General features: G+C 53.9%; 2 protein-coding genes across 8 annotated transcripts in view; one reads left to right on the top strand and one right to left on the bottom strand.

Annotated features, from left to right (window-relative positions):
- The window catches only part of PKP1 (plakophilin 1), a 35918-nt gene extending 31087 nt beyond the window's left edge, over positions 1-4831 (top strand). Inside the window, exons 12-14 of the mRNA XM_419240.8 lie at positions 584-668; positions 1527-1627; positions 1765-4831. Coding sequence (XP_419240.3) covers positions 584-668; positions 1527-1598 — 157 coding nt within the window. The 3' untranslated portion in view covers positions 1599-1627; positions 1765-4831. The remainder of the gene's footprint in view (positions 1-583; positions 669-1526; positions 1628-1764) is intronic.
- A 7653-nt stretch (positions 4832-12484) lies between these two features.
- On the bottom strand, positions 12485-23785 carry TNNT2 (troponin T2, cardiac type). Of its 7 annotated transcripts, XM_015298697.4 has the most exons (19): positions 23743-23785; positions 22084-22131; positions 21517-21527; positions 21390-21407; positions 20830-20859; positions 20098-20154; positions 19944-19976; positions 19462-19497; positions 19191-19212; positions 18802-18862; positions 18580-18696; positions 18236-18313; positions 17966-18076; positions 17621-17730; positions 17254-17344; positions 16893-16933; positions 16353-16358; positions 15699-15765; positions 12487-13788 (listed from the first exon to the last, which is right to left on the bottom strand). In XM_015298697.4, the coding sequence occupies exons 2-18, from the start codon at positions 22119-22121 to the stop codon at positions 15717-15719; spliced, it is 909 nt and encodes a 302-aa protein (XP_015154183.2). In that variant the 5' UTR covers positions 22122-22131; positions 23743-23785; the 3' UTR covers positions 12487-13788; positions 15699-15716. The 7 variants fall into 7 exon arrangements, with proteins under 7 accessions (XP_015154186.2, XP_015154183.2, XP_040508626.1 ...); XM_015298700.4 differs by lacking the exon at positions 16353-16358 and having other exon boundaries at positions 12485-13788; XM_040652692.2 differs by lacking the exon at positions 20830-20859 and having other exon boundaries at positions 13267-13788.
- Positions 23786-24022: the final 237 nt, after the last annotated feature.

The following is a 24022-nucleotide window of genomic DNA, read 5'->3' as shown; positions in this document are numbered from 1 at the left end:
TCCTGCCCTCCATGGCTGGGACAGGCTGGGGCTGTCGCAGGGCTCAGGACTCTCCCACAGGCAGGACATGGTCCAGCAGATCAGGAGCAGCGATAACAGCTGGCACTGAGGTTTAGATCTGGGTTGTCCTATGAAATGTTCCAAAATTATAGAAGATACTGTTATGACTCATGGTTTCGGAGCTGTTACGTGAGCAAGTATCTATTAACTTGTGCTGAGCAAGGACTTCTGGCTACAGTTGTTATTGTGAGCGCAGAGCCCTTCCCTGTGCTGCCCTCCTGAGGGATTCGCCCACAGCGTCCCCACGGAGTCCACATTGGCACCACTTCACTTCCTCACCCTTCCAATTTCACGCTCCAGAAGCGCTTTTTCAGCTCCATTCTTGTGCTCAGACTTTCCCTTTCTGTAACATTGCAGGGGGAGCAATGAAGGGTTGGACTCAACGTTGGGTCCCTTCCAACTGGGAATATTGATGGCTCTGTGATTTCGTTGGCAGTCACCTATCAAGCCAGCAGCTGGAGGTGGCTCCTGGTGCTGCTTCGTGGCTGTCCATAACTCCCCTGTGTTGCTTTCATTTTCTCAGCTCCTGTCCAAAAGCAGCCGAAGCTGCTCGCCTCCTCCTGACAGACCTTTGGTCGAACAGGGAGCTCCAGAGTGTGCTCAAGCAGGTAAGGAGAACACCTCTGCCTTCTGGCTGATGGCACGGCCCCATGACACACTCCATGAGGTTGCAAAGGTCTTTGTGAGGTTCCTCCTCTCTTTTCTCCCATTTTCCCCTGTACCCCTAGCCCTACCCTGTGGTCGCGTCACCCCTACAGTCAGGATAACCTCTACAGCCCCTAAGAGGAGTATTTAGGATTTGTTTTACACCCTGCAACAGAAACTGTAGAAGTGCTGCACGGCCGGGGCGCAGAGCCAGCTCCCAGCCCAGTGGCTCGCTTTGAACCAGATGGGTTTTTCCAGCTCACCAACAGCAGCACCTGCACAGAGCAAAGGGCTAGATTAAAGAGAAGGAGTAACATCCACAAAGGGGAATACCCCGGGGGCAGGAAGGCAGAGAGAGCCTAAATATTGCTCTTCTCTTAACGGTGAGGGACTTTCTCCATAGGAGCTGGTGAAGCTGTGCACGGGTGCTGCCGACTGAGTCATGCAGGTGCTCCCACAGGTGGTCGTTGCATTGGGTGTACATCGGGGTGGGAGTCTGCAAGCAGAGATGCACCATGCACGTATCTGTGCCATTTTTCCAGGATGGGCAATAAGATGAACTAACGTTCACTAAGGGACCAAGGCAAGGTTTCCCTGGTAGAGCTGGAGGAGCCCAGCACTTAAAAGGGGGGGTCCGTCCATGAAGGTGACCACTCGTGTTGAGGACATGAACAGAGTGGAGGAGTCTGTTTGAGAATGGAGCATGCTTTTTAAGGATGCTTTTGAATTGGCTGGGGGGGGGGTCTCCCACAGCAGTTGATAGCTATCCGTTCTGAAAGCAACACACACTCACTGCACTCCGTATCCACCTGCTTTTTCAGCAAGGATTTGATAAGAACATGATGGGATCTTTAGCTGGGACGACCTTCAGGACTCTTCCCTCCAGATTTTAGGAGCCTCTCCACGCACATTTGGGCTGCAGGTGAGAATGGGGCCTCATCCATGGGGGAGGGGTGGCGTGGGGGACAGAAACTGGGGATGGGGGAAGGCTGAAAGTTGAGCATGAATGAAAAGAAACGATATCTTCAGTGCTTGAATGGGTATCTCTTTGTTTTTCAGAGTTTGGAACTGGTTCATCTCCAGGAACACAACCCGTTCACAGTTACTTAGGATGTTAAAGATGTAGAGTGTTCGTGAGTTAAACTCAACTGTAAAGCAAGCCAAACATATGGATTTCATGTGGATCATACTGATATTTTTAAGCATTTTCTTCTTTTTAGGGGAGGGGGGAGAAGGGACTTTTATCGAGGTTATATTTTCCTGATGTCAATATTTTTATTATGTTTTTTTTTTTGCAAAGAGTGTGTCTGTGTAACCGTGCCCGCATTGCTGTGTGTGCGCGGCCAGCGCACAGCTGGCGGGTAGGGCTGAGGCCCCACCACAACTCGGTGTCAGCTGTGCAGCTTCAGCCGACAGATCCCACCCGATCCACGCAACAAATGCTGCCACGCCAAATTCCTGTCACAACCTATTTTCACCCACAAGTGCCAAAGTTGCCAGTTTGATGTTGTCCCCACGTTGCATATGGCTGTTATCAACAGATACACACGATGCTCTTCTTTACCAAGGCTGCTTCTTCCTAACATTTATGAACATGGGCTTCTTTCCTGCTTCTGATTCTTTTTCTCCTATGAGCTCTCATAGTTATTAGTATCTCCTTTCCTGTCACCTGAACTCTTTATCTCCAGAAGCAAATGGTTGGCTGCTGATTCCCCCCTGGCACTCAGCAACTGCTCTCTGAAGCTGTATGGACAGTGCTAACACAGAGCGTGGTCTTACCAGGTGCCAAATCAGTCACCGGGCACTGAAACAATGCAATCATGGGACGGTGCGTGGAGAAATTTGGCCTTTGGGAAGCTGGAGCCAGGAGGAGGAGCTGGCTTTGCCCAGCATCACTGAGTGCCAAGAGAGAGGGACGTGGCCTTTGTCATCACGCTTTGTTTGTGCCAAGCAACGTAAAGAAATAGCGAAGATGGAATAGCATGTGAGAAATGTGAGCTCGGAGCTGCAGGGGGAGGATCAGCAGAGGATGCGTTGTGGGGGCACAGAGGTGTGCAGATGTGGAGGTGTTTGGGAAGGGTGGGTTACTGAGATGGGTCTGGGCAGGGAGAAGCAGTCTCATGTTTGCAGGGTTCAGCTCCTCGCTTGGTGACAGCTGGCACGTCCCATTGACCTGGCAGGCCTGACCCCAGCTCTGCTCTGGGTAGCATCATCCCTGCTCAGAGCGCATGGAGCAGAGCGAGAGGGGTGCCGGCCGCTTTTCTCTTGGTCTACAAAGGGTGGCTCAGCCTTGTGCACTTTAATGAGCAGCAGCTATTTGCTTGCATTCACCCACATTCAGTCGAGAGCTTTCTGTGCGCAGCTCCCAGCCAAATGAAAGAGCAAAAAGCACCTTTGAAGTGGAGAGCTGGAACCAGGCGAATCCGGTAGGGCAGTTTCAGGAGCATTTAAACAGCAGCGGAGGAGCCCAGGCCTGTGGGCATGCCCTCACCACGGCTGCCAGCTGTTGCATAGCCTCATACGTCCTCATTTCATGGTTCAGAATGTTTTTGGCAGGACTCAAGTCTATGGGCATCCAGAAAGGCTGCAGTGTCCGCAGGAAGGGCTGTTGCAGTTTTGCTTTAGAATTACGTTGCGTGCAGTTTTGCATTCAGATTAGTTCCTGTAATTACACAGTAGGCAGAAGTCCTGGGAGCTAACGTTTTTCCCTGTGAAATTAATTGGGAAAGCTAACTGCAAAATGTAATGATGGAATATGGAGGAAATTCATTCTAATTGGCTGTTGTTTGAGCTTTATTTTAAGACAGCGCCGCTGCTTTCACCCGTAATGCAATTCACAGCAGTGCTGTGTTGGGCACCAGGAGCTGCAGTCATCATCCCACTATTAAGTTTACAAGTATTGCAGGTTTTGTTACAAAGCACTGAGCTCAGAGGTTGGATGCATCATTCCCATCAGTGTTAGTGATGTACAGCAAAGCCGACCAGGCGACACAAATAAAACCTGTCTCCATCCTTGGAGATCTCATATGGAATCATGGAATTATTGCAGCTGAAAGGGCCTTTGAAGGTCTTCTGGTCCAACTCTCCTGCAGCGAAGTTGATCTTCAGCTGTTGGCTGTGCACAGCCCTGGATGCTTTCCCTGCCCTGAGCTGGGAGCTCCCTCCAGCCTCAATTTCCCTACAATGCTGCAGGTTGCTGCTCTCATACCTCAGAATACAGCTAATGTAGGAGAGCCGGGCTGAGCTGCCGCCCCGCTGACACCCCTGGGCTCTTTGCAACTCTTTTTTCCCCCCAAGGAAACTCTCTGATACTCCTCTCTATTTCCCTCTCAGTCTCTCTGTGTTAAATCTGGACTACAGACTCTACCCACGTAGGTGAAGTGACGCTGATGTCTGGCAGTGTAAGGAAAACCTCTGGTGTTGCTCATACCCAGCAGTCTGGGGACCTTCTTTTCCAAACCACACTTCTCCCGGGGGCAGAGCTCAGCACCGGGATGCTGCTCTCACCTTTTTCCACTGGTGTTCTTCCTTCCAGGGAGGCACTGCTTCATAGAGGCATGTCTTCAGCTGCAACGTGCTCCTTGCTGAGCTGTTCTCCTGTTTTTCCCCTGTGTAAAAGGCAAGGCAGGGCGGATCTGCAGGGCTACAGCTGGGGCAGGTCTGCAGGACGTGGGTTGGAGTGATGGAGAACTACTGAGGAGGGAAGGACCACAGCGAGCAGCACCCTGATCTCTGCCAGCAGCAGAATAAGAGCAATTGGGGCTTGATTTGTGCGCAGGACACACAGCCATGTAAATAAATACCACACTTGTTTGTCCTGGGCTTAGCAGAGCTTTTTGGCCTGTTTCCTCTTAAATGCTTTGTTTGTTTCATGTATGTACAATCCAACCCACCCCAGCATTTCAGAAGCCTCATGGACTGCGTGGAAGGCAGAAGGCAGTTTTATTCCTCTCTGACCACACAGCAGTTTGAGACCACCCGAGCCTGCCAGTCCATAGCTATACAGTGTATTCTGTAAGATATAGGTATGTGAGAATAATGTATCAGAGTTGTGTTTTGGCTGTACTGTATGTATTTGCTTCATTGGAAAAGCTGAAATCAATAAAAATTGCTGGAATTTCTTCAAGCCAGTTGTTGTGGGTGGATTTATTTTGGCCACGAACTTCCTTGGGGAGTCACCATGAGTTACCACTTCAGCCTATGGAGGTCTATGTGTTGGTTTCACCATTTGGGTGTCGCTGGGGTGGGACCCTGGAGTTCCCCCCTAGCAGTTATGGTCACTCCAAGGCCATTGTTTGCATATGGTAAGATTATTTCACCCCGAGTGTATCACCAGCACTTTTCTATGCTGGTGCCTCTGTGTCATTTAGCACCCATTCCTTATTGGCCTATAGTTCACTAAAGTTTCACCCCAAACATGGCCTTTAGTCAGCAGGCACACGGTGATGTGTGGACGCTTCATTCTAATCAGGAGCAAATTTAAGGCTGCTTCTGCTCTGGGCACTTCCCAGCCTGCTCCGAGGAACTGCTGCCAACAGCACTGAAGAGTTTGGTCTCTGCTTCACATCCTGCAGTAGCTGTAACCTGGAGTACGTGGGGATAAAGGAAGTGTGGGGTGCACAGAAGGTGCAGTACTCCCCGTGCTGGGGGAGTTCCAAGCCAGCCAGGAAGCAGCATCCCCTTGATCTCCTTCAGAAGATGGCTCTTCAAAGAGGAAACCTGCCAAAGGGAACATGATCTCAGCTACAAAGTGTGTTCGGTTTGTTTGCTCATGGCAAGGCTTAGGAATGATGCTCAGCCCTGACCAGTATCTTACAAGAGGATTCGTAGCTATCAGACAGGCTTGGCACATCCTGCAAATCCATGCTCAGGAGAAGGGGAGGACATCCTGCCATGCTGCAGAGCTCCTTTCTGGGAGCTCCCTCTGCTGAGACCTCTGAGGGCTGGGAGGACAGCAGGGGATGCAGCTCAAAAGCAAAGCCCCGAAACCCAAACTTCTTAATCAGTCTTGGATGGCTCTTACACAGCCACACTTCGAAACCAAAACTGCATTGGCAACCACCACCATTCCAAGCTGCTTCTAGGCCATAGTGCAGCAGGCATGTTTCCAGTGGGTTCTCATGTGTTTGCATTTGGGACCAGTATCCTTCATACAAGCACACAAGAAAAGTTCATTTTCAGGCAGGTGGAAATTCTAAGTCATGGCTTGAAGCAGTGATGGAGCACCTGGTGGGAAGGCAGGGCTGAGCCAGGGGAGCTCAGGTGCATGCAATGCAATGCAGCTGATTGACTGGGAGGAGTGGAGCCAGGATGCATCCCTTCCCAGACCTCATTTAAGGACTGGCAGTGAAGGTGAGGGTATTTCACTGGAGATCCCTGCATGTCTGAGACCTTCTGAAGGTAAGCAGCTGCTTTCCTTTATTTCTGTGCATACAGCTGTTGCATTTGAGCAAATCCTCCCTTGCTGCAGCTCTAGTACCTTGCTGCTCTGCTGTCACTGCTGGGCTTTCCATAGTGTTACAGCAGGGAAGCTTGTAGATACACACACTGTGTTGTGTTCAGAGCATTCTTGGGCCTGTGGGATGTGTTCCCCACAGATCCCAGGCATCCCCCAAAATGCTCCACTGCCCCGGGTCATCGCCAAAATCCATTCCCAATTTGGGCTCATTAAACAGCTCAGAGATCACACAGCAGTGTGCAGAGCACACCGAGCCTCAGCCACACACCACAGCAGCACAAACGACCCCGGGGTGCCACCACCCCATGCTGGAGCACAACAGAGCTCTCCTATCTTGGTTTCCCCAAGCAGAGGCACTGCTGTGGCAGTGCTATGTGGCGCACATTCCTCCAGGACACGTGGTATCCTGTACCCGAAACCCTGCCCCATACAGGCCCGGTGCATGCAGAACAGCTTCAATATATGCATGGCACCTGCAGACCATGGCCCTACAGCACTCACGCACCCACGCTCCAGGGCATCCCCACTGCGGGAGCCGGGGGTCAGGGAGAGCATGAGTGCTGTGTGAGGCACAGTGACTCATCCCCTATTTACCTTCCCTGCAACGTGCACAGCTTTGTGCTCCTCTATCATATAACCCTCATTTGTATCCTTCCCACAGTTACGTCTCCTTGCAGATGCAATCTCACTGCGACAGAAGTTGTTATCTATGCAGGATGGTAATCGGGCCCTTTTTGGTGCTCTGCTCAGAGAGCTGTGGGTGCCCCATCCCTGGAGGTGCTTAAGGCCACGGATGGGGCTCCGGGCAGCCTGAGCTGGTGGGAGCAGCCAGTCCATAGCAGGGGTGGAACTGTATGGGCATGAAGGTCCCTTCCAACCCAACCGATATGATGATTTTTTGTACTGAGTGACCTCCATCCATCTGGGACTCAATGATGCTCTTCCAGTTTCTGGTACAGCCTCCAGAGCTTTAGAAATCTCACACTGAGTGGGCAACCACCGCCCCACAGCTGGTCCTGAGCAATGCTTCAGCCAATGCTGAGGGTCCTGGCTGGGATCCCAGCTGTCCCAAAGCTGTGAGGTGGGCACAGCTGAGCTCTGCTGCCATACCCGGAGCAAAGCAGGAGCCCTGCCCGAGCCTGGTGCCTCCTGTACCTGCGGAGCATTGCTGCAAATATAATCATGGAATCATAGAATGGTTTGGGTTGGAAGAGACCTCCAAGATCATCTATTTCCAAATGGGGAGCGAAGCCAGAGAAATGCCCTGCGCAGGCGTGCCTGGCCTCCCAGAGCAAGGCAATGGAAAAAGAGCAGGTAGAGATTTCCAGAAATGGTAGCGCTTTTGGAAGTCCTGGCACTCCAAAACCCAAATACTTTCCCATAGAAGCAGAGTTCCTCCCTCCTTTCCCTTCTCAAGGAGCCTCACGAGAGCACTGCAGGTTCTTACCTAACAGATCTGAGCTCAGGCAATAACAGTGGCTGCTTTTGGGTCCCGAGGCCAAGTTTCAGTCTGAGGGTTGACCAAGACTGTACAGCGAAGCACAGCAGGGATTTGCTTTGCACATCTTGATGCTTTCCCTCCTACTTTCCCTATTCTTTCCCTGGATGTCTCTTTATCTCACAGGATGGGTAACTCCTGCCCCGATCCTTTATGGCAGAGCAGGAAAATCAGTCTCGAGTGCCTTTGAGTCCCACCCTGAGCTTTTCTGCAGCGTGTTTCACCCACTTGGAAACTGATCCTCACTTCCTTGCAGGGAAGGAGGAGCAGCCCGTGGTGGTAAGGGTGATGATTCAGTGTCACAGAGGGACCACTGGTGGGATCCCAGCCAGACTTTGGGTTTCCCAGGCTGCAGCACATCTCTGTGATTTCTGTCTGTGCGATGACATTCTGGCTGTGCCTATCTCACATACCTTCTTTTTTCCTCTCTTATTTCCCAGGCAAAACCCAGGAACAGCCTCAAAATTATTTCCTGCCAGAAGCAGAGGGTTAAAGAGGGAAGCGAGAAGGAGGAGACGGCGCAGGTGAGTGTTTATGCTATCCAAATGGTGACTGGTGCACAGAGCAGAACCCACACCCACCTCCTTCCTGCCCCGGGAACCTGGGCAGAGCAGCAATGTCCCTGCAGGGCTCAGGGAGCGTGAGAAAACCAACGGCACACAGCAGTTCAGAGCCCCACCTCGCCCAGGGCAGGAGGAGCAGAGCCTACAGCACCCCAGGAAAGTCAGAGACAGCACTGCAGCCCGTGGAGCTGCAGGAAGAGGAGTAAAGCCATGCACTGAATTAGCCTGCACAGCAGCCGATGGGATCATGAGAACCAATGGAGTTTTTCACAGTATTTTTTCCTTATGGAATTTGCCCTCTCAGCCTTCTCTTTCCCAGGCTGAACAGCCCCAGGGCTCTCAGCCCTTCCCCATAAGGGAGATGCTATGCTGGCCACACTCTTTGTGATGCACCCCAGGGTACCATTGGCCTTCTTGGCCATCAGAGCACACTGCAGGCTCATGGTCAATGTTAGTCAACCACTGGTCAATATGGATGTGCCCCAGGGCTGCTCCTTCCCTAAGTGCCCAGGACGAAGAGCATCCTCTGCCTGGACCAGGGAAGCCAGGGGTTATCCTTATTCCAAGGCACAGATCTGAAATATTTTGGCTAGACATTGATATTTCAAAAAGGATGAGTGATTCTAGAGAACACAGCTGCTGTTCAAAACACCCCGTTTTCTTAAAGTCTTCTTGGAGGACTCCCAGGCATAATTTATTCAGTACAAACTTGCCAATGCTTGTGGTTCTGCAAGGCTGCCCCATGCCCAGCTGCCAGCAGTGCAGATCCACCATCTCCTCCCCTCTAGCAATGGGCAGCTATCGTTTGCTCACAGCCACCTGCCCAGCTTTGCAGGGCTTGAAGGACAGCTTGCTTGCATTATTTGTTGAAGCAGCCAAACACAAAGTCTCCTTTGGCTGAGCTGAACAACCACATCTGAAAAACTTTCCCTACCGCCCTGGCCTTTATTGCTCATTCCTCGTTAGGAAAAATCTCTTAGGGTCAATCCACCCTCACCTGGGCAGCTTAAAATTAAACACCGAGGCAGTCACTCTGGGTTCCCCACAGAGCCAGTGGAGAAACCACATGGTTTATCCATCATAAGACAGAGACGGAAGGAGGGGCTAATTAATAATTTTCTATTTCCACTGTCAATTAAAGGGGCCCAGATGGAGATAAGTGATGCTCAGACGTAGCTTGGTGGCCTGAACGTCATCCTTTATCTTTTGTGAGCACATATGGACAAAGACACACGAGTACTGTATTGCAAAGGGCCAGCCTTCATTCCTAGGGTGCTGAGCTAGCACTGTGCTGCCAGGACAGGATGCTACACATCTTCTGGGTCTTTCTGACATGAGAGTGAAACAAGCAGCAGATCAGCATCCAGGAGGCAAAGCTTCGCAGTCACGCACCATGGGCGTGCTCCCAGCTCTTGTCTTGCCATCCCCACTTGCACCACTCCTCCTTTTCTGAAAATCCCAGCTCCTGGACTCACTGAGCTACGTAAGGCATTCACTTTCCTCTTTTCCTAAGAAAAAGCCTACAGAGAAAATCTTGACATGCTCAGCACCACCCATGTGCCGGAGGGTAACACATGGTTACGGTGAGGATTAAGAGGACTTCACTGCAAATAGTTGGGCTGTTTGACTCATGCTCAGGGCTTTGTTTGTTTTGCTCATCCCTGGATGGAAAGGCTTCTAACTGGATTTCCTTAGCAATTTGTGGCTGCTTTCACTGTCTCTGGTCGATGTAAAGCAATGCAAAGAGGCTGGTGGCTATCAAAGCTGCAGAGTCTCCAGCCTGGATTCCTCTGGTGCTGCTCTGCCTCAGCCAGGAAATGAGAGCTGGAAGTCACATAACCAGTGTTGGCAACCCACAGAGTCAATGGAAATCATAGAACCATCGAATCATTGCCACTGGAAAAGACCACTGAGATCACCACCAAGTTCAAACCCAACCCATCCCACCATACCCACTGACAACCTCCCTCAGTGCCACATCTCCACACTTCTGGAACCCCTCTGGGGATGATGGCTCTACCACTGCCCTGGGAAGCCTACTCCATACCTCGCCACCCCTTCTGAGTAAAAATTTTTCCTAATATCCAACCTGAATGAGGAATCTTATGCCCAAAACAGGGATACCATGAATCTGCTCTTTGTGTCCAGCAAGGCAAGGAAACAAGACTTGTATTGCAGAATTTGCCAAGGGTTCAGTTAAGTTTAGTGATGGTCTTGAACCCAACAAGCCACTGAATTTGTACGTGAGGCCATTGCAATGGGAATGCTGAGCCAAAGGAGTTCAGGCACCCAGACAGGAAAGCACAGATCTTTGCAACCATCACTGCACACCGGAGTTTGAAATGCCTCTGGCAGGATCTCCAAATTGCCAGATACACAATTAGTGACCAGGTCTGCAAACAGTGCCGTGTCCATTGCAGTCCACAGGGCAAGGCAGCTGTCTGACCAGCACACCCTTTGCAGACACACAAATAATACTTTCAATGTTACTTCTTCCCTTTGAACGTAACCCAACGCATCTGAGCTGCTCTGTGCAGACAGATGCTAATTCATCTCACACGTTGCCTTCTGGGCTATTTGACTTCACGCTGCTCTGAGAGATTCCAAGCTCTCACGTGCTGAACTTGCCCCCTAACACACCCACATTAGGGTGTAAAAAGAAGAAGAGAAAACGACGCTGGCCTGTTTTACCCCTTTTACATCCCAATGGAACCCGGTAGGAAGTAGATTGAAATTTGTGGTCCAAATTCCAAGCTTTTGGGTCTTCTACCAGGAGGAGCTCTCAGCATCACTCTGTGTACTGACACTGAGCCACTCTGTTCTGCCTGGCTGGGGTTAAGGAGATTCGTGAGCACCATGAAGTGTCATTAGCAAAGAGCTGCACTGAAATAAGGACAGAACTGGGTGTGCGGATGGTTCGTTTTTTAGTGCTGTTAAGCATCTTAGGCTGAACCCGGGCTTTATTGCTTTGTCACACACACACACACACACACACAAAAGATTGCAGATAATGAGCTAATAACACTTCACTCTCCCAGCCTGCCTTGCATCTTCAAAGCGCTCCATGAGAACAAACTAATTAACTGTCCAGAGAAGAAGCTCATGACTAAGAGCTGAGAAGCCATGTGAGTCAACCCACTTGCAACAGGTCTTTGCAGATTTCAGTAAAAATTCATTTTGGAGGAAGATCTGTTGACTGGCCCGACTGGTCACACCAATCCCCGGCCACATTCCAGGGCTGTGAGCGCTGCAAACGGACCCAACCCGGAGAAGCCCCACTGACATCAAAAGAGCAACACCTCGGAGGAATGCCCCAAAACCAACCGTGTGGCTTCCTCCTCCTCCTCCTCGTTTGTGTGTGCGTGTGCAGCCAGCGTGCACTGAAAGTGCTGAGCTAACAGTCCCTCTGCAGATCCACCAAACAAGGGCGCATCCTGCTCGGCACTGTTGGCCAAACTGCCCTTTTCTGCTGTCTTGAGACCAATGATTTGGGAACAACAACCCATACTGGGGTCTTCCAATGGAGACGTAGCCTTGGTTGTGACCAACTTAGCACTGCTCTGGATCAGCATTCAGTCCCAGCTTTCCTTTTCCTTGCTTTGGGCAAAGCATTAAGCTCCCACAAGAATGTGACTTCTGCAGGTTGCTGGCTTTTGGGGAATGTGGGTCACATTAAGCAAAACAGAGATGAGGACATCGTTTTTTTTCTTCTATGGGCAAGTGAACTCACAGACCCAGCCCTACAGCAATAACGTAGACATTTCAGGCCAAGAATTTTGGCTTGGAAACTCCTGCATGCTCCATAAATCTCCACCAGGAAGTATCCCTGGTCTGCCTCTGGGGCAGAACCTCAAAAGGGAGGACAAAATTAAACCCAGTTTCCCCAGATCTGTTTTGTCTGAGGCATTGGAAAGCCTGCTTCAGAACTGCTAAATTCACCACTGGATCCAGGCGCCTTCAAGTGAGCTCCTGGTGCAGCTGTCACCCTCGTGTCCCTGGGGCAGGCAGCCATGTGCTTTCCATAGAATCAGAGAACCACAGAATCCTTAAGGTTGGAAAAGACCTCTGAGATCCCCAAGCCCAACCCCATTCCATCCCACTGTGCCCACCAACCACGTTCCTCAGTGCCACATCTCTGCAGTTCTGAACCCCTCCAGGGATGGTGATTGTACCACCTCCCTGTGCAGCTGTGCCAATGCATCAACACTTCTTCTGAGAGGGAATTTTTCCTAATATCCAAGCTGAGCACCAGGGCAGATAAAGCAAAAACAATCCATGGAGAAGCTTTGTGCCCACGAGAGCCCACATCTACATGAAACATCTGGGTTGGGTTTGTGCTGCATGTACAGATGGGACTCGTAGCAGACAGCAGCGGCTCTCCTTGCTCCTCACCTGCTTCATGGGCAGAGGCATTTGGGAGATTGGCATCATTTTTCCTTTTTCCAAAAGAGAAATGCTTCCTTCTGGGTTTATCAGTTTGTGTGCAAGGAGCTGCCACAGCCCAAGGGGCTGCAACTGGGACTTCACAGCTGCAAAGAAATGCGAGCAATTCCCAATTGGTCCAATTGGTTGCTCTTCCTTTGCAATGATGATGTTTGGATGCTTGCATGGCTTTATGATCTTTAAGGACCCTTCCAACCCAACCATTCTATGGGCCTATGGTGTTTATGGTCTTCAAGGTCCCTCCCGAACCAACCACTCTATGGTTCTACGGTTTTTAAGGTCCCTTCCAACCCAACCATCCTATGGGTCTATGATGCTACACTCAGGTGATGCTGAGATCTTCACACTGTTGCACCAACCCTGTTGGTCAGGAGCCCTTGGTGCAGCCAGTCAGCCCCTGTCCTCCCAGTAGGGCCCATGGGCATCTCACCCAGCACCCAAAAATTCTTCTCATTCCCTACCAGCATTGTTCTGTTTGTAATTATTAGTAATGTCCTGGGTGGAAAACATCTCAGAGCGAAACACTCGCTTGCCAAAATGCGTTGTTCCAAAGCAACTGGCAGTATTTGAGAACTGCAAAATGTAATTAATATCCACGTTCTGCCTGCTTTACTTTGAGGTGTGGCATGGCCCACAGCCAACGGGCTGACAGTGCAGCACTGCAACACTGCCTGAAAAGTGACAATTACCGCTCTATTTCAACAGATAATCACCAACATCTGGCTCATCGCAGGAGATCAAAGCGCTGCCCTGGATCAAAGCGTTCTGTCTTTGTCATGATACCAAGGTTTGATTTATGGCTCTGCAAAGGCACAACTCTATTTATTTACGTGTGCAGATGAAGGGCTCGCGGCGCTTCCAAAACCAGCAGAGCACCGCTTGTAGGGGAACGTCAGCGCTGCGCTGTGCCGCAATCTCACCCATGGATTTGTGCAGCACGGGAGCGTACACCAATGTCATGTGCAGAGAGCGCTGAGCTCTGATGGGGTGAAAAGCAGAGCTCAGAGCTCCAGATCAGGGCAAGCAGTGCAGCGTTGCCATTGCCAGCTGTGAACCTCATGGATCCGACGCTGCGCCCCCACTGGGTCTCACATCTCAGTGTTCCTGCCAGTGGTTGCTGCCTGCACCAAAAAAGAGCATGGTTTACACCCAGGACTACAGCTGAAACCTGGGCATGAGAGCACATGCAAGAGCAGTGATTCAGATATCACTAGGAAGCTTATTTTACTTCCACTAAGCACCAATAAAAAGCTGCTTCCATGCAACAGCCAAAGCTTCTTCCTTTCCATCCCAGAGCACGGTTGCTTGCTTTGTCAGCAGGACCTGTCTCACAGACATGGGTCATTGCATAGATGTTAAACTGTGCTTACGGTGCATTAAAGTCCTCATTGATGATTTAACACATCTGTGGGATCAGCATAAGCCATGGGTGAGTTTTTCCAGCTAAAACAATTAACTGATACCTACGAATTAGCTGTACAGGCAGAGCTTTACAGCGCTGAGATGTTAATTGAAACTGCAGGTTTTATAGGGCGTTTAAAAGCAGTCATAAGAAACCTGGAAATGTCAGACATTTGCACACCTTGCACAACTCCATTGTGGAGCCTCCTCCAGAATGAACCATCCCAGTTCCCTCCCCCCACAAGACCCCACAGTGCTCCAGACCCCTCACTGGGGCACACTCCAGGGCTTCAGTGCCTTTCCTGTAGTATGTGACTGGGGAAGGACAGAGACCTCTGCCCCACATACTACGCTCCAGAGGATGTTCATGCTTTGACTTCACATCCAGAAGTCCCACTTCCCATGCAGACATTGGGACCTCACAGAGGACCACACCTCAGGACATCAGCACACTGTGAATGTCCCAGCAGCACAGCACCAAGTTCTCTCCACACCCCTCCCATGTCTGCTCTCGAGGTTCCCTCGCTCCCATCCTATGGCAGCGCTGAGCCAAGACTCATCCAATTGCAAAACACGCCTTGCGCACAGCAGGATGGTGACAGCATGCCCAGACATCACTCACCAACACACAACACCTTGGCACAACACGCTGCGCCCATGCAACCATCACACAGCCCGTGCAGCACGCAAAACCCCAAAGAGAACCCCAGGTTGTTGCACTGTGCCTCAGGGGACACCAGCACCCTGCACCACGCTCCACCGTGCCCACGGGTGGTGGGACACGGGTGGGAGACGGCGGAGGGCTGGGCGCTGACTCAGGGCGCAGGGAGGTGCTGGGCAGGGAGGAGGGTGCCGGTTTCGGCCCCGGCGCAGGGAGCCAGGCTGGCGGGGGGCCAGCGTGCTGCTGGGACAGGCTGTGCTGTGGCAAACAGGGAGTGCCGCCGTGCCGTGCCCCCACCCTGGGCGCTGCCGCCCACAGGGACGGGCAGAGAGGCAGTGCCTCTGCGCAGCACCGGGCATGGCCCTGCCTCTGCACGAGGGTTTGGAGGACCGACTGTTTGGAGCTTGGGGTGATGCTGCCTCCAAAGGGACATGCATCAAGGGAGGTCGGAAATGGTACTGGTTGGACCCTCTGGGGCATACTGAGGGACATGAAGCCCGTGAAGATCCACCATCCTATGCATCCTTCCCCATCACTGTGGGAGAAGCCTCACGGCTCAGGTGCTGCTGAATGACAGCAGGGGACAAATTGACTCAGCTTGCAAGGGGTCTTCTGTTGGCCACCAGGAGCTCCTGGGGAGAGCACCCATTACCAGAAGGCTCCAGGTGGAGCTGCATCCCCTCATGCTCTGACGGTGGGCTGAGCTGAGCGCTGCTGGGACAATCTGCCATGCGCCTCCTCCGCGTTCCCAGCGGACACAACACCCGCACCCCCTCACTCCTCTCTTTATTTACAGACACAACATCATGTGGGGGTGTGGAGATGAGAATCAGCGCCTCGCTGAGCACCTGCCCACCCCGGCAGCGTGGAGCCAGCAGCAAGCACTGTACAAGCACTGCATGGTGGGGAGGCAGCAGAGCCCTGGCATAGGTTGAGCGCACAGCACTGCGTCTGATGGCTGAGCCTCACCTTTGCCTTCAGAGCCATCTACTTCCACCGGCCGCCCACCATGGTCTTCCCACGTGCAGCCTTTGACCTACATGGGAAGCAGAGCGGGCAAAAAGGTGTTAATGAAAATGAAAAGAGGAGGGAGATGGGTACTACCGGAGCACCCTCAAAAGAGGACCAAGCTATTGCTGGTGGATGCTTGCAGGGAAGATCTTCAGCAGCACTTTCCCTGACGTGGGGGCTGAGCCAGTCGGTGGGTTTGGGACTGTTTGGGAACAAGCTCATGTGTTCTACCAGGTGTTTCCAACCAGCCCCCATGGCCTCATTTTGCTCCTCCCTCCCAATGAGCATAAATAAAGGACCTCCAGCTGTAGGGGTTTAGTGATGGTTGTGGGATCCCCCTTCTGAGGCTGAGAAGCTGGGACTGACTGCTCTGTGCTGCTTACCCAGAACTGGGGGAACAGGTGCTCTGGGTATGGGCCAGCAGGGAGGAGGAGATGGTGGTGGTGGTTTGGACAGTCAGCAATGGGTGTTTTGGGCATCCTGAGAGTCACCAACCCCGCTCTGACACCAGTCCCCAGGACAGTCCTTCCCTCAGCCCCACTTCTGTTGCAAGGTCAGCCCCAGGTGTCCATGCAGCACAGGTGTGGTGGGAGGCATGCAGCCTGTACTTACCCTTTGCTGCAGCACCAGGCCATGGGAGGGCAGAAGAGAAGAGAGATTTTGTGTAAGTGGGGGAAATGCTGCTAACTGACTCAATGGCAGGCTAGGAACAGCTCGTGCAGGACGAGACAGGGGAATGAGAGCAACACAGCGCTCCTGGGAGAACGGGTTAAATGCCCACCTCCACCCTGGATCCCCCAGTGGACACGTGGACCAGTTCCCATGTTTTTGTGGAGCTGCACAGCTCCCACAGCCCATGGGATCTGCATTCCCATACAAGCCTGGGGGGGTCCTCCAGGGCCTTCCCTGAGGTGGTGGGTAGGGGTACAGCGGGGATGGGGACAGCTGGAGGCGTGTGTGACCTGCAGGACAGGGGGCTCTACATGGGTCTGTTTGGGGGCTGGGGGGCAGTGAGGGTCTCTCAGTGAGATCACAGTGGCACAGTCTGCGGCCCCTGCAGGTGTGTAAGGATGAGGCAGCTGGGAGAAACGTGGGGTGAAACTGGGAGCAGTGGGCGGTGAGGAAGGGCGCTCGGCCAGCCCAGGTACTTACACCTTCTGGTGGTCACTGACACGATTTCGAAGGACGTTGATCTGCAAGAGAAATGCAGGTGGGTGGCGAGGCCTGGCGGGATGCCCCATGCCTGGCTGGGGTTGGGTGAAAGGTGCGTGGCTGCTCTCTGCTCCTCAGCCACCCTTCCCTGGGGATTGGTGCAGGGCTGTGATGTGCTGCACAGCAGGAAACCCATTGCAATGGTTCAGAGCCTCCCAGGTGTGTGCTGCCCCATACCAAGCTGGGCACAAGTCTCTCCTAATGCAGCACAGCGTGCATCCAACCCACAGCTCTCCCATATCGGGAGCTGGAGAAGCAGCCGGGGAGAGCAGCAGAGAGGAGCTCTGGCAGTGAGGCTCACCTCGTACTTCTGCCGCTTGAACTTCTCCTGCAAGTCAAATTTCTCAGCCTCCAGGTCACGGATGGTTTGCCACAGCTCCTTGGCTTTGTCCCTATGGGAAGAGATGGGTGATGTCAGCGTGGAAGAGGGATGCAGCAGCAAAGGGACGGGGCAGCAATGCCACCCCCTGCGGGGCAGGAACCATCCCACGGGTGTTGCGGGCCCCGTGGGGCCGTGCTGGGCTGCCCCACGTGCGCGTCTCGCTGCGGGGACACCCGTGTCCCACGTGTGTGAGCGTGGCTCCCTCTGACGGCCGCCGCTGTCACCCGCAGCCCGGCGCAGCCACGGAGGCGGCACAGCCCCGCTCGCCCCTCCTGCAGATCCCTACCTCAGTTTGTCTTCGCTGAGGTGGTCGATGTTCAGAGGCTTCCGCCGCTCGCTGAGGATCTTTTTCTTCTTCTCCCGCTCCGTTTGCTTCTTGCCACCCTTCTTCTCCGACTGTAGAAACCGTCGGAGCCCATCAGAGGGAAGGAACCCGCCTGGCTCTGCTCTCATCCCTTCCTCCCAGCAGCACCCCCTGCTTTTGGGATGCCCTCAGTATGTTCCCGTCCTCCTCTGCTCATAGGAACCGCTCTCTGCAGCACCGCAGGATCCTCCAGGACCTGCTTGTGGCCCAGCCCCCCCCCCCCCAGAACACCTGCAGCTTTGCTGCACCCCATGTGTAACCTCCCACCTTCTGCATGTAGCCTCCGAAGTGCAGCATGTTGGAGAAAGCTTTCTTTTTCCGAGCTTCTTCCTCAGCCTTCTTCCGTGCCTCCTCTTCCTCTTTGCGAGCTCTCTCCTCCTGCCAGGGGTGGAAGTGGGTCAGGAGCAGAGACCTTGTGGGCCCACATGCACAGCTCGTGCTCCTGCGTGCCCCACAGATGGGTTTGTATGGGGTGGTGGGGGTGGTGGTGGTGGTGGGCTGTGTGCTGCGGGAGCCCCCAGCCCCAGGGATGCTCACAGCCATGCGGGCCTGGCGCTCCTTCTCCCTCTCGCTGCGGATGCGCTGCTGCTCTGCCCTCTCTGCCCTCCGCTGCTCCTGCAGAGGGAGAGGACCGTGGCTGGGACGTCCCAAGGGACAAAGGGAACATCCTGGGACCCCTAATACCCTGAGAGCCCCAGGGACAGGTCTGCTGCTCCCCCACCTCCATATGGGATGGGTATTACAGCAGATTCCCAACCCCTGTGCACCAAATTTGGTTCAAATCCCAATCATTCCCTGGCAGGGACGTGGGACATCTTGGGTCTTGCTGCTGCAGAGCGTTGGGGCTGTTTTCCCACGAAGGGGATGGGCTGCCTACGTACAATCCTGTCCTTGAGAGAGATGAGCTCCTCTTCCTCCTTCTTCCTGCTCTCAAAATGGGCTTCGATGAGGGCCTGCAGCTCATTCAGGTCCTTCTCCATGCGCTTGCGGTGGATGTCCTGCACCGGGCAGAAATGAAAATGATGGCTGTGCTCACAGCAGTGAAGCCTTCTGGGAGCTGCTGGACACGGCAACACCACGGCACTGCTGTTAGATGCACTCACATCGAAATCCAGGCGCTCGCCATCAGGGATTTTGGGAGGCACCAGGTTGGGCATGAAGGGCCTGAAAGGTGAGTGGGAGGTTGGGAGCTGGCAGTGGGGAGCTGGGATGGGGCAGAGCTCCCACCCATGCACTGCTCTGCACAGCCCTCCTTCCCGAGCCCCACAGCCCCCAGGGACTGCTTGTGGAGGACAGGGAGGAGTCCCATGTTTCTCTCTCTGTTTTTCTCCCTTCTCTCCATGTCACAGACCCTGCCCTATCTGCGTGCTTTTAGGGCTTCGCTGTCCCATGTCCCTTATGGATCTCACTGTGGCACTAAGCTGCAGTGAGAGCCATAGAGGACCAGCTCCTAGTTCAAAGCTTGCAGCAAAGAAAATGCACCAACACTTACTTGGGTTTGGGCTTTGATTCACCTGTGGGTCCCCAGGAGCAAAAGAGAAAGGCATTGTTAGTGGCATACTTTGACCCCAAACCCTATGAAACCCAACCACCCCTTCCTCCCAGCAGCGCAGGCACATCTTCCTCCACCAAAGCAGTGCAGTGAGGTGTCCATCTGTGTGCCAACATCTGAGACGTGCACTGATGCTTCCTGGCGTTCCAGGTATGTACTGTGAAGGGGCAGCACCTCCTACCCCAAAGAGGAACAGGGATGGATGCCTCACCTTCCCCAGGCTCCTGCTCCCGGTCCCCCTCACCACCTGTGGAATATGGGATGTGTTGGCCCTGGAGAGGCTGTGCAGCTTCCCCAGCACCGTTTGTCCCCACCACAAAGCCCAGGATGGACACAGGAAGGGCAGATCCCCCAACCCCAGGCAGATGGGGAGAACCCCAGGCCTCTCCAGGAGGAGCCCAGATGAGCTTTGCAGGAGCTCAGGCTGGGAAGGCACCAGCACTGCTGTCTTGTTCCATCACCTGGAGTGCATTTCTTAGCTAAGCAGCATGAATACATCCCTCCTGCAGCTCTCCTGCTGCCCCTACCCTGCTACAGGATGGGGCCAGGGCAGCTCTGTCCCATTTACTGCAGATTGTCTCCTTTCAGCAGAGGCTGAACTCAAAACCCAACACTGAGAACCCCGTGGCAAGGAGGCAGCGTTGAGGGAGATTGAAATGGCCAAAAAATGTCCTTCCTCCACTCCCACCTTACCTTCTCCTGGTGCTTTTGTTTCATCTTCTTGTTCTGTCTCAAAAGTAAAGGGGGAAAGTGTGACCAGAGCATCCACAGGTGAGGAGCACTGCGTGTCCCCTACACTGTGCGTTGTGGCCCCCAGGTGTGACAGCATGGGGACACGGACACACACCTTCTGCCGTGGTTTCCTCTGTCTCCTCTTCCTCCTCGTCTACCTGATCCTCCTGACCTGTGCAATAAGGACAGGGTCAGTAGGACGGCCGCAGCTCCTGCTGGCTCCCTACAGACCCCCAGAATGGGACAACCGTGGCACTGAGTCCAGGAGACCCGAAGGAGAGGGAGCTATGGGAGAAAGAAGCAGGAAGTAAAGGGCTCTGTTCAGGCCCTTACCCGAAGGTAAGGCATGGATGAGGGGGAATAAATCCAAGGACTCGGAGCCCCCTCCTGGTTTTGTCCCTTGTTCCCTCCCCAGCTGTGCCCCGGGACCCCAGAGTGGGGGAGATCGACTTCTGCTGCTCCCCTCCATGCAGCAGAGAGCAAAACTGTATGGCATAAATCTCCTGCATGACACTGCTGGAGCATTTTTCCACTGGAGGGAGCAGTACCCCCACGAGAGTCCTCTGTCAGAGCCCGCAGGTCCTGCAGGAGACGTTTGGTCCCACAGCAAGAGAGGAAGAAAGGAGAAAGAAGACAGCAACCCAGGGGTGTGTTGGGATGGAAGACAGAAAGCACAGAACTGAGAGCAGGTTGGCACAGCAGGATGGGGAGAGCGCAAAAAGCAGCAGAGAAGTGAAAGAATGAAAGGAAAGCGTTTCCCAAGCAGGGAAAGGCACAGGACACACCGACCCGCGATTTATTCACAGCAGAGGTGGAGAGATGGAACAAAGAAAGGTGCAGTAACTACCGTTGTCTTCCTCAAGCCATTCTTCCTCTTCTGAGCCAGGGAGGAGGGAAGGGAAGAAGCGCAGAGGTTAGCCAGGTGCCTTAAAGCTGTGGGGCAGAGCTACGGTGTGCACCAGGTGAGGACGCCGACCCTTTCAGCTCTCAGGATGTGTGGCTGCGTGGCAGCACTGAAGCAGCAGGAGCCCCAGCAGACCCCGGTTCCCATTGCCCACCCCGTACAGACAGCCCCACTGCTGCAGCATGGGGTTTGGTCCTGCACTGTGCTGATGGAGCCGGGGGTTCTGCTTGAGCATTGTTAATTGCATTCAGCTGAAGCTCCAATGCCTGTTGAATTATTGTGCACACATCCAGCATTGCCATCTCCCTCTTTGGGCCGAGGGATCTCCCTGGGAAAAGAGATCCTGAGAAAACACGGGGTGGCTTTGGTCCTACCGGTGGTTGAGGTGGAGGCATTCAGAACATGGTCCCAATGGCCTTTTCTGCTCAGTCTGCCCATGGCAAGGAAATCACTGCCACCCCTCAAGCAAAACCCTGAACCAAAGCAGCAGGAGGATCACCTACCTTCTTCCACATACTCCTCTTCATATGAGTGCACAGGGGAGAAAGGGAAGAGAAAGAAGACGTGGGTTATTGCATCGTTCCTTAGCATCAGTCTCAGGGTGGCTGCGGATGCTCTGTGTCCCCTTACCTTCCTGCTCCCTGCAAAGAATGACACAAAGAAGCCAAGTTGCAGTGATCTGCTGCAGTGGGGCGGATACATCCAGCAGTGGGGCTGAAGAGGAGCTGCCATTTCCCCAGGGCTGGGGACCCCTTTTCATGGAGGCCCCACTGACTGCTTGGCTGTGCTGGGAGGTGGCAGTGGAGACAAGCCAAGACCTGGTTTGGGCAGGAGCTGAAGTGCTCTCATGGCACTCCTACAATGGTCAGAGCCCAGGACTGCAATGCAGCTTGAGAGGATCAAACAGCCACGGTATGAAAGCCTGGAAATGGCCCCAAAGTCCTTTCCTGACCTGAAGGGAGCTGCACAGTCTGTCCTCAGATGTGCCGAGGGGATGCTGGGTACAAAGGTCTGACCCGGCACTGATGCCCAGCTCCCCACTGCAGGGGTCTCAGCACAGACACAGCAGTGATGCCTGTGGCCATGGGGGGATCTTGGAGTGCTCTCACACTGGGTGCTGGGGCAGCAAGCACAGCTGGACCCCCCCCCCCCCAGGAATAAGGAGAAAGAAAGAGTGTTGGAAACCATGCCACTTACTGCTCGTATTCCTCAACGACCTCTTCAGAGTCCGACATGCTTGGCTATCTAGCAGAATGCAAGGCAAGATGGAAAAAGCGAGGGTTAGGAGCTGAGATAAGGACAAGCACAGCCTGCCCTGCTTTCTCTCCCCGGAGCACTTGGAGCTGTGAGCTGTCCCCAGCTGGGCTGTGGCAGTGATATCTCAGTGGAGATAAGGTTCCCCTGTCCCCTTCCATCCCAGCTCACCATGGGTGAGAGGCAGGAGGTTGGGCACAGCCCCATGCCATGCTGAGAGCTGCTGCCAGGAGTTGTGCCCAGGACACGCAGCTCTCTGTGCTGGAGCCATCCCAGGGCACTGCCTTTGCTCAGGGCATGGGGAAATCACCGAATGATAACGGCCAGCTTGGTTTCTTCCTAACTATTCTTAGCTCAGCTGTGATACGATGACTTGCAGAGATGTTCTGTTATCTCCACTCTATAGCTCTGCACGAGAGCTCAGTGAGACAGCCCAGCCCTCCGAGGGCAATGTGAGCTCAGCAGGAGCGCTGCCTTTCTGCTCCCAGCCCTGAGGCTGAGTTTAGCCAAAGGGGGTGATAAATCACAGCTGGGTGTAGCAGGAGGGCTGAGCATAGCATCTTCCTTGCGCATCCATCTCCCTCCCAGTTGTGCTTGGGGGATATCACCCATCTGCACAGTGTGAGGCAGCCCTAGAAATAACCTCCCTGTGCCCAACCACCTGTTCCCAGAGCAGCTCCCCACTCCCACTGGGTGTTGTAGGAACAACTGCTCCTGACTGCATCTGTCGGATATTTATTACCCGGGATGGGTAGGAGAGGCATCACTTGGTAAGGATGCTGAATGCAGGACGGGGACCCACAGACACGAGTAAGGCGCCCAGCAGTGGGGGTGCCTCAGTGTGCCGTGCAGCTGTCAGATCTCCCTGCGGAGCAGTGACTCAGGAGGGGCTTTTTGGAGACCAATGAAGTCAGAAAACAGCCTCGACTGCCTCGGGTTCGCTGCCCAGCTGCTGCCATTGCGCCCTTCCTTCTGGCTCAGCCCCTCAACCTCCTGAGCTGATATTTGGGGCACAGCGCAGCTCTGCTGCCCCCAGAGTTTGGCCAAACCCTTTGCGTGGCTGTTGGCACCCGGGGCTCCCAGGAGCAGAGATCCCTTCCTGGCCAGGATGTGTTTCCATTCACCTCCTGCATCACCAGATCCCACCACTGCTGAGAAACAACAGCCAAACCAGAACTGCTGAAGAGGCACACCGGGAAAGCCCATGTTACACCGGTGGCCCTAAGAAATGTCTGTCCATCCTCTGCACAGAAACTGACATGGAGATGGGATGAATATTCCAGTTCAGGCTTTGAACGCTCCTTCTGACACAATGAGGAGCGCCCCGGCTCTGACACACACTGCGGGCTGTGCTGGTGCTCCTGTGGGCATCGCATCTCTCCCAACATCAGCAGGGCTCCAAGGACACCCCAAACCCTTCCCGGCTCCTAACGATGCTGGCACTGCTGCTGGCAAACCCACCAGAGAAGGCTGCGATGCTTCGCCCAGGGGAACGCCTCCACAGCAGGAAGACATCCCAATGAGAGCAGCTGGACCACTCCGACCCCAAGCCAAACCCCTGCAGGATCATCACCTCCTGGAGGTGAGCATCCCCAGCCTTACCTGTGCCGAGGTCCCACGGAGCGGTGGGTGCCGGCGGCTGTCTGGGAAGGGCTCCTTGGGGGGCAGAGGCTTTAAGGTCCCCCCGGCGCCCACCCCGGGGCGGGCAGAGCCAGCAGGAATGTGCCCGGCGCCCAGAGAGGAATGCAACACTTGTGAGCTGCTATTTTGGCAGCAGCGGCCCCGGCCCCCTCCGTGCTCCCCCTTCCCCCACAGGAGCCCATATAAGCCCAAGCTATTGTGTGGCCTCAGAGTTTTGCTATTTTAAACCCGTCGGACGGAG

Source organism: Gallus gallus, chromosome 26 (assembly GCF_016699485.2).
Source record: "Gallus gallus isolate bGalGal1 chromosome 26, bGalGal1.mat.broiler.GRCg7b, whole genome shotgun sequence".
NCBI lineage: Eukaryota > Metazoa > Chordata > Aves > Galliformes > Phasianidae > Gallus > Gallus gallus.
This window is presented reverse-complemented; position numbering and strand designations above follow the sequence as displayed.